Source organism: Haliotis rufescens, unplaced genomic scaffold (genome assembly GCF_023055435.1).
Source record: "Haliotis rufescens isolate VD_foot unplaced genomic scaffold, xgHalRufe1.0.p SCAF_13, whole genome shotgun sequence".
NCBI lineage: Eukaryota > Metazoa > Mollusca > Gastropoda > Lepetellida > Haliotidae > Haliotis > Haliotis rufescens.
In genome coordinates, this window is record NW_025963813.1 from 35,691,480 (window position 1) to 35,705,786 (window position 14,307).

The 14,307-nt window shown below is 39.9% G+C and overlaps 1 protein-coding gene across 1 annotated transcript; it reads right to left on the reverse strand.

The window, feature by feature from the left end:
- Nucleotides 1-1,057: 1,057 nt before the first annotated feature.
- On the reverse strand, nt 1,058-13,839 carry LOC124117751 (pantetheinase-like). The gene is made up of 2 exons (XM_046479745.2): nt 13,473-13,839; nt 1,058-2,663 (listed from the first exon to the last, which is right to left on the reverse strand). The coding sequence occupies exons 1-2, from the start codon at nt 13,710-13,712 to the stop codon at nt 1,317-1,319; spliced, it is 1,587 nt and encodes a 528-aa protein (XP_046335701.2). The 5' UTR covers nt 13,713-13,839; the 3' UTR covers nt 1,058-1,316.
- Between the last annotated feature and the right edge of the window lie 468 nt (nt 13,840-14,307).

The following is a 14,307-nucleotide window of genomic DNA, read 5'->3' on the forward strand; positions in this document are numbered from 1 at the left end:
ATCATGGCTACATTTGTGTTGTGTGGCGGTTCTCCTTTGCTAAAATCGTGAAAGAGGTGGTCAAGAAATGAAGCCGAATCATGTTCGTCAGATCTAAATACAGGGAATGTCGTTTCGGAATAAAGGGTCTGATATTAATGAGATTGCGGGAAGCGAAAGACAGCTTCGAGTCAGGGGAGATAAATACGAGGTAGAAGGAATTCGTGATGCGATGTTGATGGAACAGCAGTGCAGTCGTGCCGAGGTGGCAGCACTATGGGATCGATGGCTAGTGATGCACTCGCTGCAAGACCAAACACAACACGTGATAAACGTCAAACCCGTTCGTCAAAAATACCTCTCTGCGTAAATCCAGTCACAACTACAATCATAAATTATTACTACATTATAGATAAATTATTACTACGCCAGATCATCTCCTTTCACAATATTTAAAGCCGCCGCCATATAGCCGGAACAACTAACAAACATAACTATGTGTAAGATTCAATCCGAGATGGGCAGTAAGGAAGCTTTGTGGTGAAATTCTTTTAGTCGACATCAGCGATGTTGCTTCAATAGTGTTATGAGCCGCGATAATTCCACTCACTGACTCACTCATCCCTAGGTGTGGTGGTAGGCAGCTTCCCGAGGAAAGGGAGTTAACTGACTATAAAAGTCCAGTTTCCACCCTTGCCGAACTAGGCTGGCATAACATTTTGGCTGGACTAACGAGTCCATGCATAGTCCAATCCAAATCTGGCAACGAAATCGAAATCCGGTTCGTGAACTGTCGTGCAGATTTCGGTCGATTGCAGGATTTGCAAAACATGTGCACCGCCAACTCGTTGTCAACAGATATTTTCGAAACTTTTTCATGTTTTTTATCAAGGTGCTCGCGTGATTTGATGCACTACTCAATGTAAGACTCGTTTTATCACATTATAGATCTTGATTATCGATCAGATCGTCTTGATTGGGCGCCGCCATTTTGTTTGAAACAAATGCAAGTTATAGAATCGGATTGGTCCATAGGAGAGGCTCAAAAGGGACATAACTCATAATAACCACTGGAGGCGCTACGATCGAGCCCAGGAATTCCAGCCTAGTTCGGCAAGGGTGGAAACTAGACTTTTGAAAAGTCAGTTAACACTCTTGCCTCGGGAAGATGGGTGGTAGGGTGCCCTAGTGGTTACAGCATTCGATCGTTACGGCAAAGCCTCATGTATGAATCCCCATATGTCCCTCGCCTTGATGCAGCTTCAATGTTGCCTAAAGCAGCGTAAAAATCCACACTCACTCAATCATTCACTCACTCACTCACTCTTCACAAGGATCTACGTCAGGGTGACTTTGTCTCTAGAATACAGGCGACCGAACAACGAGGCTGTGATAAGCGGTTTGGAAAATCCATTTCCTCCATGAAGAACCCCGTCTTTAAAAGTCCACTCTCCTTGCACAAGACCAATATATTGTCCATCAGAAACAAGCACTTCTGGGAAAATATACGGACTTGATAAATTACCACTAATTTCCATGAAGCTAAACATTGAGCGTGATTGTTTCACAGGGTCCCCGCAACTGGACATATCATTATCCGGGCACATCAATACGGAACAGGTCTGAGTAAAACGCCCGTCATCAAAACCATTAAATACTGCCAGAACAAACAAATCCTCAAGGGCGGAGAGGTTCTCCCTGGTGTAGACCACCGTGCAACACACATCCTCTCTACAAGCACGTTGCGTCCCAGTGTGGTGCTCTAGGGGAACAAACGTGTAGTTTTCTCGTGGAAGGGAAGTCAACCTGGAGAGCTTTAACATGTCAATAAACGAGTCAGTCTTGTCAGGTGAACGTTCTTCAGCTACCAAAGATGAAGACACTTTCTTATTTTCCTTCATATTAATGACACGCCAGTTTTCCATTTTCATCTGCGAATACACAATCGGATCTTGGATACCAGTCTCCTCAACAGAATCTACATCGGCTAACAACAACCTTCCCCCACTCAGGACACCGTCGTTGTAGTAGTATGTCGCCGACCCCGTCGGGGTGTAGATGCCGCTGCCCTGGAATTTAAACACTGGGTAGTGTATATTGGCCGCGAGCACGTTGACCCCAAGGCCCTTGGCGAAGGCGGAATGAAACTCAATGGCTGCGAGATACGGAAGTCGGTCCATCCACGCCGTCGGGAAGACCATGTTCCGTATCCCCTCCTTCTGGATCAACTCGACGCCAGGGTTGTAGAACAGGATATCGAAACAAGTGAATAAACCGAACTTTCCGAACGGTGTCTCAAACGTGGCCAGTTCTAATGGCGGCGTATCAAACTGATCTTCCTGGAAGAGATGGCGCTTGTGATACCTGGCGACCAGAACTCCTTCCGGGTTAAAGGCCACATCGGTGTTGTACTGATACTGGTCGTCGTCTGGGCACTTTGGGTCGTTGCTATGGTGACATGGTTTTCTGTCACCCATGTTTGCTATAACATACATGGCATTTTCCCTCGCCATACAGCTGAGTTCCCGTTGTATCGTGGTGTCGGTGTCGCTACCGGAAGTCAAGCAGGGATTCCACTCGGTGATACGGGGATCGGGGATTTCTTCCAAGAATGGCTTGATGGTGTTTCGGTTGAATATCATTCCATATATCCCATCTTCAGGAAATACTATGATATCAGCACCCTGGGGACAAATAACAAAGTTTTAACAACATCGTTATGATATCAGATCCCTAAGCACAAATAACAACGTTTTGATAACATCGTTATGTTAAAAGCTACTAGAAGGACAAAAAAAACGTTTTAACAACATCGTTATTATAAAAGCTACCTGAAGAACAAATAACAACGTTTTAAAAACATCGTTATGGTATCAGCTCCCTAAAGGAAAAAAAACCTTTTAATATATAATACTCAAAAGCAAAAATAACTGTATTAGTTATCTTATCTATCATATTGTGATGATATAAAGACAACACATCCCATTTTAATTCTGGAAACCCAAAAGTCCAGAAACTCTAGGGTCTTTGCCCAATCTCGGTCAAAGGTATAAACATGCTGTTTTCATGGGAACATACCAAGGAAGAAAAAATTAAAAAGAATTTTTAAAAACTCAATAATTACACTATGTCGCCCATGGGCCTGCCATGGGCGAAGTGTGGCCCGTGGGCAGGCCCATGGGCGAGAATATGTACCTTTACTCAAAACTCATGTTTTTGTTTCGCAAATACATTAAATGCATTCATTCAAGTAATGACACAAAACGTAACTTATTTTAACTTAAGTCAACGATTTTATAGCGATATTGAAATATTTCGCCCATGGGCGAGCAAAAGGTTTGGCCCATGGGCGAGAATATTTTCCTTTACTCAAAACTCATGTTTTTGTTTCGCAAATACATATATGTATATCTTTCAAGTATCATGACACAAAACTTAACTCATTTTAACTTAATTCAACGATTTTATAGCGATATTGAAATATTTCGCCCATGGGCGAGAAAAAGGTTTGGCCCATGGGCGAGAATATTTTCCTTTGCTCAAAACTTATGTTTTTGTTTCGCAAATACATGCAGGTGTTCTAACAATTTTCATGGCACATAATGTAACTCAATTTTACTTAATTCAACTATTTTATAGCGTTATTGAAATATTTCGCCCATGGGCGAGAATATTTTCTTTTGCTAAAAACTCGTGGTTTTGTTTCGTAAATACATAAGGGTGTTCTTAGAAGATTCATGTCACATAATTTAACACATTTTAACTTAATTCGACTATTTTACGGCGTTATTGAAATATTTCGCCCTGGACGAGAAAGTTTGGCCAATGGGCGAGAATATTTTCCTTTGCTCAACAGTTTTAGTTTCGCAAATACATAAAGGTGTGTCTACAAGCATGACACATGATTCAACTATTTTACGGCGTTACCAAAATATTTCGCCCATGTTTTCGTCAGTGCCTTGAAAGCATCAACTAACTGTGTGCAAAGTATATTGTATCATGTGAAATATACTTTATATTATATCATTACATTACTATTTAAAAAGGCCTTTGGTTGGATGTTTCCTTTATAGAAGTTTTACAAACTTCACCTGTTTAACATATTGCAACGATCTTTAATGAACCCGGCCTTACCTCTCAAAACGTTTTGACAGTTTATCATACGAATTCATGTGCGTGTACTCCAATTCATTGGAATTATTTTCCACAACATTCAAGTTTAGTTAGTTTCTATTTCATTTCCCATTTTATGTCCCGTTGATACATCACACTGGGCAATTAGGTGACACTAGGTATGCATTATACAGGTACGCGTGCGCGTATTTTAATGGAAAAAAAAACATTCGTCTTTTATTGCATAACGTTTGGCTGAATATCTCACATTCTAACGAAATCTCGAAATAATTATTAAATTACATGCGGTGTCGAACTGACCAGTGGGAATTATGTTTCAATGCGATTGAGGAAAACGTGAGTGAATATTGTGACACTAAAGTAACTTTCAAATGCATTGTCACTTTTGGTATGAAAATGGTAATAGTTAAGAAAAACGAAACAGCCTTCTTATGATAATTCTCATATTCTCATTAGTACGTTGTATCTAATTACAGTGTCGGCCTTATTTACAGGTGATTCTACAACACCTGCTCTCGGTCAATTACGATCTACCCATTACGCGTGAATAAACAGTTATGCAGGTGTTGCTGTGGGCAAATACCTAGCCTGAAAATATATATTTGTTTGTGGATACATGTTTTACAAATTTTCGTTGATATGTTGATATATTAAGCACAAAGACAAAAAAAAGTCACCATCATCCCTGTCACAACTGGCATATTAACGGCTTATTCAAAATATTAATTGTAGAAACGTCGTTAAGAGACTAACGTTTGTCGTATACATTCCTCATATTTGATTAAAAAAAGTAAGTAATTCAACTGGATGTTACCTTCCTTATATCAGCTAACAGCCCTGTTTGTGAAAATATGTACTAGACATCAGATTTAAAGACTAATAAAATCAATTGTAAGACCGCATAGACCATAAAACCGAATAAAATATGTCTTGGTATCATCTCTTGTGTATTAGATGATGGAAATGACCTGAAATGTTATAACGTTAGATTAGGACGGAGAAACGTTAAGGTGTTTTTATAATACTTGGGAACATGAGCAATAAGATGAAGCAACATAAACACGCATGGAATAGGGAAAATGGTGAAAACAAATTGAAACAGATTTTAATAAAACATTATTGTACTAAATAACTTGCAAAAGCGGTGCCCAAAATTGTTTGACCTTGTTATGTGTGTTGTAGACTGACGACTAGCAAGTAATTGTCATGCTGTACGCATGGTTCCATATACGAATTCAGATATACATCCGGTATGAAACTGAGAACTGAGATGCCAAGTATAACCCGCATTCACAAACGGAAGCAATATACTTGTGTGTATGCCCTCTCCTCTGATAACATTCAAACATGTAATTAGTACACAGTTAATTGTTACATATAATTTCCTGCATATTCCTTTTTGAACAAAAAGCCTACATGTATACTGAAATCGGTGTCCACTGTTAAAAGGCTATAAGTGCAGTCAGCCATGGTAAATGGAGAGACAAAAATAAGGTGATTAATTATAGTCTGTTGCAGAATATGCGGTATAAGTGTAGTCATTTATACATATACACATTACACATATACAGATGAAATACACGATATGATACAGTGCCAGAACAAATAAGGATACGGTTTCTATTTAAAATAATTATACGATTATGGATTTAATTAGCATGTTTACATTTTCAGGCCAACACGGTTGAGATACAGCATCGGCATACTCAACTGGAGTTGTTTTCTGCCGGTCGTAAGTTCATCGTTAGACTGAGCACACTTGTGTCGGGTTGCGATATTTTCTTCTCTTTGTTGGCAGCCTGCCACCGGTCTGAATTTTGAGAAAGGTCACAGCATGGGACTGTTAATGTCTTCTTAATGATGTCTACAAGCTTACAAACTTGTAGATGTTAGGGCGGTTTGGACCAAATTTTTTCAGTTCAGAGTGCCACTCTTCCCAGTGTTAGTGGTCCTGGAACCCATAGTGTCAAACAGGTTCTGCACAATACGTCCATCCGATTCTACTGTTCAGCAACATTGTCACTGAATTTCAGAACTCCGGCATGATATAATAATCAAGGATTTCGAAGGTGAACGAGGGGAAAGGCAGACGCACGTGGATTTACTCTCAGGTTATTATTGTCTGGAGTTCACATTTTTGGGCATTTCATATACTAATTGAACAGAGTTCACCTGCACATGTCCACTTCAGTGAGACAGACTGTAACCAAAAATGCAATGAGCTGTAGCTCTTAATCCCTTATAACAACGACAACAACAACCAGGTTGAGGGCACAGTAAGGTTAAACCGTGTCCACAAGACAATCTCATGTGGCTAACGCCATATCTCCCATCGAGTCAGCTCTATGTTTAAGCGCATAATTATTTTTTTTACATTTTGAAAAAAGGAATTAAACAAATCATATTTAAGAAACCTAAACATTACCAAATACAAAACTTTATAACCCTTTCTAGACTTCGTTCCAATTAACCTGGATCATTCAACTCGCTCGCGAAGGTCGTATACGACTTGCTAAATGCTAAACCGTAAGTGAATACATCTACAGTGTACAAGTAACTTTTAACTGTATCATATATACTCATGATAAGCAATTATTTTCGTTCCTAATTCGAATGAGAACATTCTGAGGCTAAATCTGCAAAAGGACAGACAAAATGTGTCTTTGTACAATGCAAACGATACAAACGTAGCGGATGATAATAGAGTCAATGATTGAATAATCTGCAATATATCATTCGTCTCGTTCAATCTATTGTACATATAAAAAGTGATTGCAAAGTTTCAAGGAGTACTAAAATGTTGTGGTATTATGAATGAATTTAGAATATGAATAGCGAAAAACAATCACCATATGGGATGTACATGTATAACTTGTCTTCCAACACCACGCTTGTGCCGAGGCCCGTGGTCATAAAACTAATCGGTCCCATAAAAGGAGCAAATAGTATCGCAGATATCCCACTGTACTTGCTATGGTCCACTCCCAATTGTCAGACGACCTAATCATCAGACAGACCAGTCAAGTGTGACCAGTGTACCTGACTGGTTTTACCTCCTAATCTCTGAGCTGCCCAATACTGTCATACTGTGGGCAGAGTAAGCTACTCCAACTCGTTGAGTGATACAGAATAACCAGATTATGATTATGTTTGTAAGTTGCGTTTAATCTGTGTCGGGTTGCAGTTGTTTTATTAGGCAAGACCAGGGGTAGTTTTTTTAATTAAACCTTTTGTTTTGCATTCATTTCATTAAATACATTGTTAGGTAGAATAATAACACGTTATATAGATTAAACATCTCCCTAACCTGAGTATAATCTCACATGTACTCTAAGTACCGTACTATATTACTTTGAGGAGACATTGAGTATAATTTTTTAGTTGGCATTGTATGCTGTCTGAATGACTTTACACAAATCCCTGCGTCAATGGACCCGTGAAAATCCGGGGTAGAACAGATCTTCAGTAACCCATTCTTGGCGTAAAAGGGCGACAAGGCTTGTCGTAAGAGGCGACTTCACGGATCGGGTGGTCAGGCTCGCTGACTTGGTTGATGCATGTCATCGTATCCTAATTGCATGGATCGATGCACATGATGTCAATCACTGGATTGTCTAGTCCAGACTCGATTATTTACAGACCGCCGTCATACAGCTGAAATATTGCCAAGTGCGGCGTTATACAACTAACAAACAAACAAAACTTTGAGGAATTCACAACAATCACTATGACGAGGTATGCATATCTTTCAATCAACCTGAATCCAGTTACTGGAATGTCAAACCCGGACTTGGTTAAAACAAGAATTGCAGTTAGATCCGCTATATGCTGTAGATCTCCTGTAGTCAAGAGATGCATTAGCGAGGCAGAACTATGTCAATTTATGAGGGACAGACAGCTACTCGAACATATATAAACAGAGCAGGTAAGATAAAAATGAAATCATATCATGTACGAAAATAGAAATCATATCAACACAAAAAGAGAAAGTGTATGAGTGCTAAAACTTGCAATAGATATGTGTACCCTACGTACACACATGAGTCCCATTCGACAGTCTACAACACACGAATAACTGTCAAACAAGTTTGGGTACCCCTTCTGTTCAGGCAAGTTAGTTAGTACAATAATTTTGTATTACAATCCTTTTCAATTTGTTTTCACCATTTTCCCTATTCCATGCATGTTTGTTGCTTCATCTTATTGCTCATGTTTCCAAGTATTGTAAAACACTTTAGTGTTTCTCCTTCTTAAACTAACGTTATAACATTTCAGGTCATTACCATCATCTACTACACAAGAGATGATACCAAGACATATTTTATTCGGTTTTATGGTCTATGCGGTCTTACAATTGATTTTATTAGTCTTTAAATCTGATGTCTAGTAAATATTTACACAAACAGGGCTGTTAGCTGATATAAGGAATGTAACATCCAGTTGAGGACTGTATACGACGTACGTTAGTCTCTTAACGACATTTCTACAATTAATATTTTGAATAAGCCGTTAATACGCCAGTTGTGACAGGGATGATGGTATGGTAGCTGTAGCAGACAGATTGACAGCCGTTGTTACGTACGTCACTAGGTTATTAGTACGGCATTGACCTTGTTGATTGTTACTATACTTTGAGGATTTCTGTGGCCAGTGGCGGACGTAATTCAAACTCCTTCGACACTGACATCGCATCAAATATATTTGTGTACCGATTACATAAGTCTTACCGACAGGGTGGGGTGGTAATTTACGCGAAACAGACTACACTGTGTAAATTGAGCATCTCCTTTGATATCGCTTCACAACATACTTTTAATGAATGACCCATTAAACGATGATACACATCAGGATCGCGGAGAAAATACAAGATTCGTTCTCGTTGAATATATATATCTAGGCACCAATTCATCTTTCATAAACTTTTTGTGTCTTTGTGCTTAATATATCCACATATCAACGAAAATATGTAATACATGTATCCACAAAAAATATACATTTTCAGGCTAGGTATTTGCCCACAGCAACACCTGAATTAACTGTTTATTCACGCGTGGTGTGGCAGATTGTAATTGACCGAGAGCAGGTATTGTAGAATCACCTGTAAATAAGGCCGACACTGTAATTAGATACAACGTACTAATGAGAATATGAGAATTATCATAAGAAGGCTGTTTCGTTTTTCTTAACTATTACCATTTTCATACCAAAAGTGACAATGCATTTGAAAGTTACTTTAGTGTCACAATATTCACTCACGTTTTCCTCAATCGCATTGAAACATAATTCCCACTGGTCAGTTCGACACCGCATGTAATTTAATAATTATTTCGAGATTTCGTTAGAATGTGAGATATTCAGCCAAACGTTATGCAATAAAAGACGAATGTTTTTTTTCCATTAAAATACGCGCACGCGTACCTGTATAATGCATACCTAGTGTCACCTAATTGCCCAGTGTGATGTATCAACGGGACATAAAATGGGAAATGAAATAGAAACTAACTAAACTTGAATGTTGTGGAAAATAATTCCAATGAATTGGAGTACACGCACATGAATTCGTATGATAAACTGTCAAAACGTTTTGAGAGGTAAGGCCGGGTTCATTAAAGATCGTTGCAATATGTTAAACAGGTGAAGTTTGTAAAACTTCTATAAAGGAAACATCCAACCAAAGGCCTTTTTAAATAGTAATGTAATGATATAATATAAAGTATATTTCACATGATACAATATACTTTGCACACAGTTAGTTGATGCTTTCAAGGCACTGACGAAAACATGGGCGAAATATTTTGGTAACGCCGTAAAATAGTTGAATCATGTGTCATGCTTGTAGACACACCTTTATGTATTTGCGAAACTAAAACTGTTGAGCAAAGGAAAATATTCTCGCCCATTGGCCAAACTTTCTCGTCCAGGGCGAAATATTTCAATAACGCCGTAAAATAGTCGAATTAAGTTAAAATGTGTTAAATTATGTGACATGAATCTTCTAAGAACACCTTTATGTATTTACGAAACAAAACCACGAGTTTTTAGCAAAAGAAAATATTCTCGCCCATGGGCGAAATATTTCAATAACGCTTTAAAATAGTTGAATTAAGTAAAATTGAGTTACATTATGTGCCATGAAAATTGTTAGAACACCTGCATGTATTTGCGAAACAAAAACATAAGTTTTGAGCAAAGGAAAATATTCTCGCCCATGGGCCAAACCTTTTTCTCGCCCATGGGCGAAATATTTCAATATCGCTATAAAATCGTTGAATTAAGTTAAAATGAGTTAAGTTTTGTGTCATGATACTTGAAAGATATACATATATGTATTTGCGAAACAAAAACATGAGTTTTGAGTAAAGGAAAATATTCTCGCCCATGGGCCAAACCTTTTTCTCGCCCATGGGCGAAATATTTCAATATCGCTATAAAATCGTTGACTTAAGTTAAAATAAGTTAAATTTTGTGTCATCATACTTAATATATACATTTAATGTATTTGCGAAACAAAAACATGAGTTTTGAGTTAAGGAACATATTCTCGCCCATGGGTAGGCCAATGGGCAGGCCTATTGGCGACATAGTATAAAAATTGAGTTTTTGAACATTTCTTTTTTAATTTTTTCTTTCTTTGTATGTTCCCATGAAAACAGCATGTTTATTTTTGTAAATACCATTGACCGAGAGTCGGCAAAGACCCTAGAGTTTCTGGACTACTGGGTTATCATTATTATTATTAATTTCCATTTATCAATAAAATCATTTACATTTTCTATCGACCGTCTCCGTGGTCTAGTGGTAGAGCGTCCGCCCGGAGAGCGGAGGGTCCGGGGTTCGATCCCCGGCCGCGTCATACCAAAAGACGTTTAAAGATGGTACTTGTTGTTACTCTGTCTGGCGCTCGGCATTAAGGGGTTAAAACAAGGACTGGTCGGCTCGGAGTCAGTATACTGTGTCTGAGTGGGGTATTCATGTTCAATCGCGGCATGGTATCTCAGTGAGCTAGCACTATAAATCGGCATCAGTCCGGACTAGTACAAGCAGCCACACAAACAAACTCACGTACATGCACGTCGCTATATAAGTGCAATAATCTTGGACGCGACGTTAAACCCCATTTCACCACCAACACATTTTCTATCAGGTATATCTACATGCATCCTCGATAATATAGGGTATTATGTCTCCATTCTATCATGATAAATACCCTGGATCCATGGCCGCTATAGATTGATCCTTTGGGGTTGCCGTGCAACCAAAACACAATTGTAAGCGGGAAGATTCCACTGCTAAGTTAATTAGAGATGGGGATGGCGCCGTCACTTTCCACACGAAACAACGGTGGCGAATGTGTCGAGGGTATATATTACAATAGAATTAATATATTGTTCCCTCAATAATCGAGGATGATCTACATGAGATGTGCATCATGCAACACTTGTACTTTATGACGCAGACAGCTCAAGTGGAAAATAAATACAATAACTGATTTCACAGCATATTGTTTATCACACAACAACAGTCCACAAGCTTTTTTCGTTGTGCACCAAATGTTTATTGCATACATATTTCATGACTTAGATAATATTAATGTGCCGGTTTTTTTTAAATTATTCTCTCAATACATGACTACAATATACGTTGCATGAATATGTATGTTAACTGTTAGATTTAGTAAAAGTGTGAGTACAATAACTGAATCACAGACCGTTGACTGAAACGACTCAGCGCCAGGAAATATACTACCACGTCTGTGAGTGAGTGAGTGGGGTTTAACGCCGCATTTAACAGTATTCCAGTTATATCGCGGCGTGTCAGCTTAATATGGGAGGAAAGCCCCAAGTGATGCAGGTCTCGGACGTTTACCACTTCGGTGAATCCTACGAGCACGGGTATGGTGCTGACAAACCTAGAAACATAATCGGGGCGAACCGGGATTCGAACCCACAATCATAGGTTTCTGGTGTGCCCAAGGGACGCAACTCTGCACAGCGAATCGCGGCGCCTTAGACGACTGGGCCACCCGTGCCCCCACCACGTCTGTGATATGGCGGAGTTATGAAGTGTGAGTGAGTGAGTTAAAATCGCGGCGCCTTAGACGACTGGGCCACCCGTGCCCCCACCACGTCTGTGATATGGCGGAGTTGTGAAGTGAGTGAGTTAAAACGTTACGTTTACGTGATTTTATCAAAACGTTTCGCCGCTTAAATTAATGGCTGAGATATTGCCGATCTGACGTTTAACTTTACCTCACTCACTCAAAACGTTGATGAATGAGTTCAGTTTTACGCGGCTGTTAGAATTATTCAACAATATCACGGCGGGGGACACAAGCGATGACGAGAGAGCGCCTTAACCAAAATTATGCTGACCGCAACGAACCTAAAACTTTGATGAAGCCAAGAGGGAGTGATTATGGTTTTAGGCCGCATTTAGCAATATTCCAGCAATATTCCGACGGGGGGCACCAGAAATGGGCTTCACACATTGTACCCATGTGGGGATTCGAACCCGGTTCTTCGGCGTGACGAGCGAACGCTTTAACCACTAGGCTATCCCACCGCCCGTTGAAGCCAAGAGACACGAATATGATTATATCAATTATCATAATAGAGGTGACCATGAGATTCGAATATATGAATATATACACATTCTATTATGGACCAGAACGAGAGCGTATAATGTGAATATGTAAATAGCTATAACAATATCAGTATTTCTAACATGAGCTGAGTATAGCATATTTATGAAGACAAGCCATGCAGGAGTGTATTTTGATATATTTTACTTTAACAATAACACAGTGATAGATACACTCACTAGCTCACAAGACATCAAATCCCTCATAATATGAATCAACGTTTAAAATATATATACCGTATTCGTATTCGACGCAATAAGCGCCCAGGGCGCTCTCAAAATTAGAAATAGGGGGCTCTTATTAGGATAGTATTTTGGTGGGGAAAAAACAGAGTTGAAAGGTAAATTCCGTGGTTTATGCTGACAGCCTGAAATGTTTATATAGACAGATATATTTTTCCAGAATTTAATTCCCCATAGTTATGTGTGCATTTAACACACGAGTGCGTATTGTATGCGAATAAGTAAGTCTTCTGTACATTGATCAATCGGAAAGGGTGCTAATTGGGATTGTTCATTAGCCAATATATTAGCATATATCGCCGTGGGCGCTTATTAGAGCGGGGCGCTTATTACGTCGAATACGGTACCCCTTATATATTGCGACTGTACTATAGTAATCTTGTACTTCAATTCAAAACATCAGACCACACGCACCCCATGTGGAGCCTCACCAGCTCACGTCTTATGCGTTGTGTTCTATACATGGATGGACATACCTCTCTAGAAGCTGCAGCAGCCTGCGTCTTGTAGACCTGTATATTCTTCATCATCTGTCTCACAGCCTCTCCCCTCGACACGGGCACCTGCAGACAGCCCCAGGGTATGTGGACCGCGTGCTCATACACTGCCGCCTTGTACCCGCCCCGGCCCGGGGGGTAAGTTAGCGGGGTAGCCTGGGCCATGCACACCCATCCCGCCATTAGCGTCACGAGGCAGCAGCCGAGCTCCCGGTCCATGTTAACGATGTGCTGTGGATTTTGTGAGATGCTGTTCAGGTTGAAACCGAGGGACAGCTGGGTAATCGAGGTGGCGGTTGATCAAGCGTCTCCTGAGCGCACTGTTAATGTTCAAAGTCCAAGGGGGTCCTAACCCTCACTGCGGACGTCACTACTATTTGGTACATACCCGTAGGATTCTGGGTGACAATAGCGACAGCCTATGTTTGTTTGAAGGGGCGACTATTTGGATTTAAATGGACTGATTGCTTAATTACCTCAGGTCGGGGTGTCAGGCTCGGTGACTTGGTTGATTACTTGTCAATTTTTTTTAAGTTATCCAATGTAATACGTGTGTGTGGTGTGTGTGTTTATGGGTCACAACTTCCTATCACTAAACATTCAACAGGGTTACATTCTTGGGAACTGGGAGGGACACACCTTACTATCACTAAACATTCAGCAGGGTTACATTCTTGGGAGTTGGGGGGGGGGGGGGGGGGACACAACTTCCTATCATTAAACATTCAACAGGGATACATTCTTGGGAGTTGGGGGGACACAACTTCCTATCACTAAATATTCAGCAGGGATACATTCTTTGGAGTTTGGGGGA

Coding starts and splice junctions, on each gene's coding strand:
- LOC124117751 (XM_046479745.2), bottom strand. CDS start 13,712: ATGGACCGGGAGCTCGGCTGCTGCCTCGTGACGCTAATGGCGGGATGG. Junction 2,664..13,472: donor CTGCTGCAGCTTCTAGAGAG/GTATGTCCATCC, acceptor ATTTGTCCCCAG/GGTGCTGATATCATAGTATT.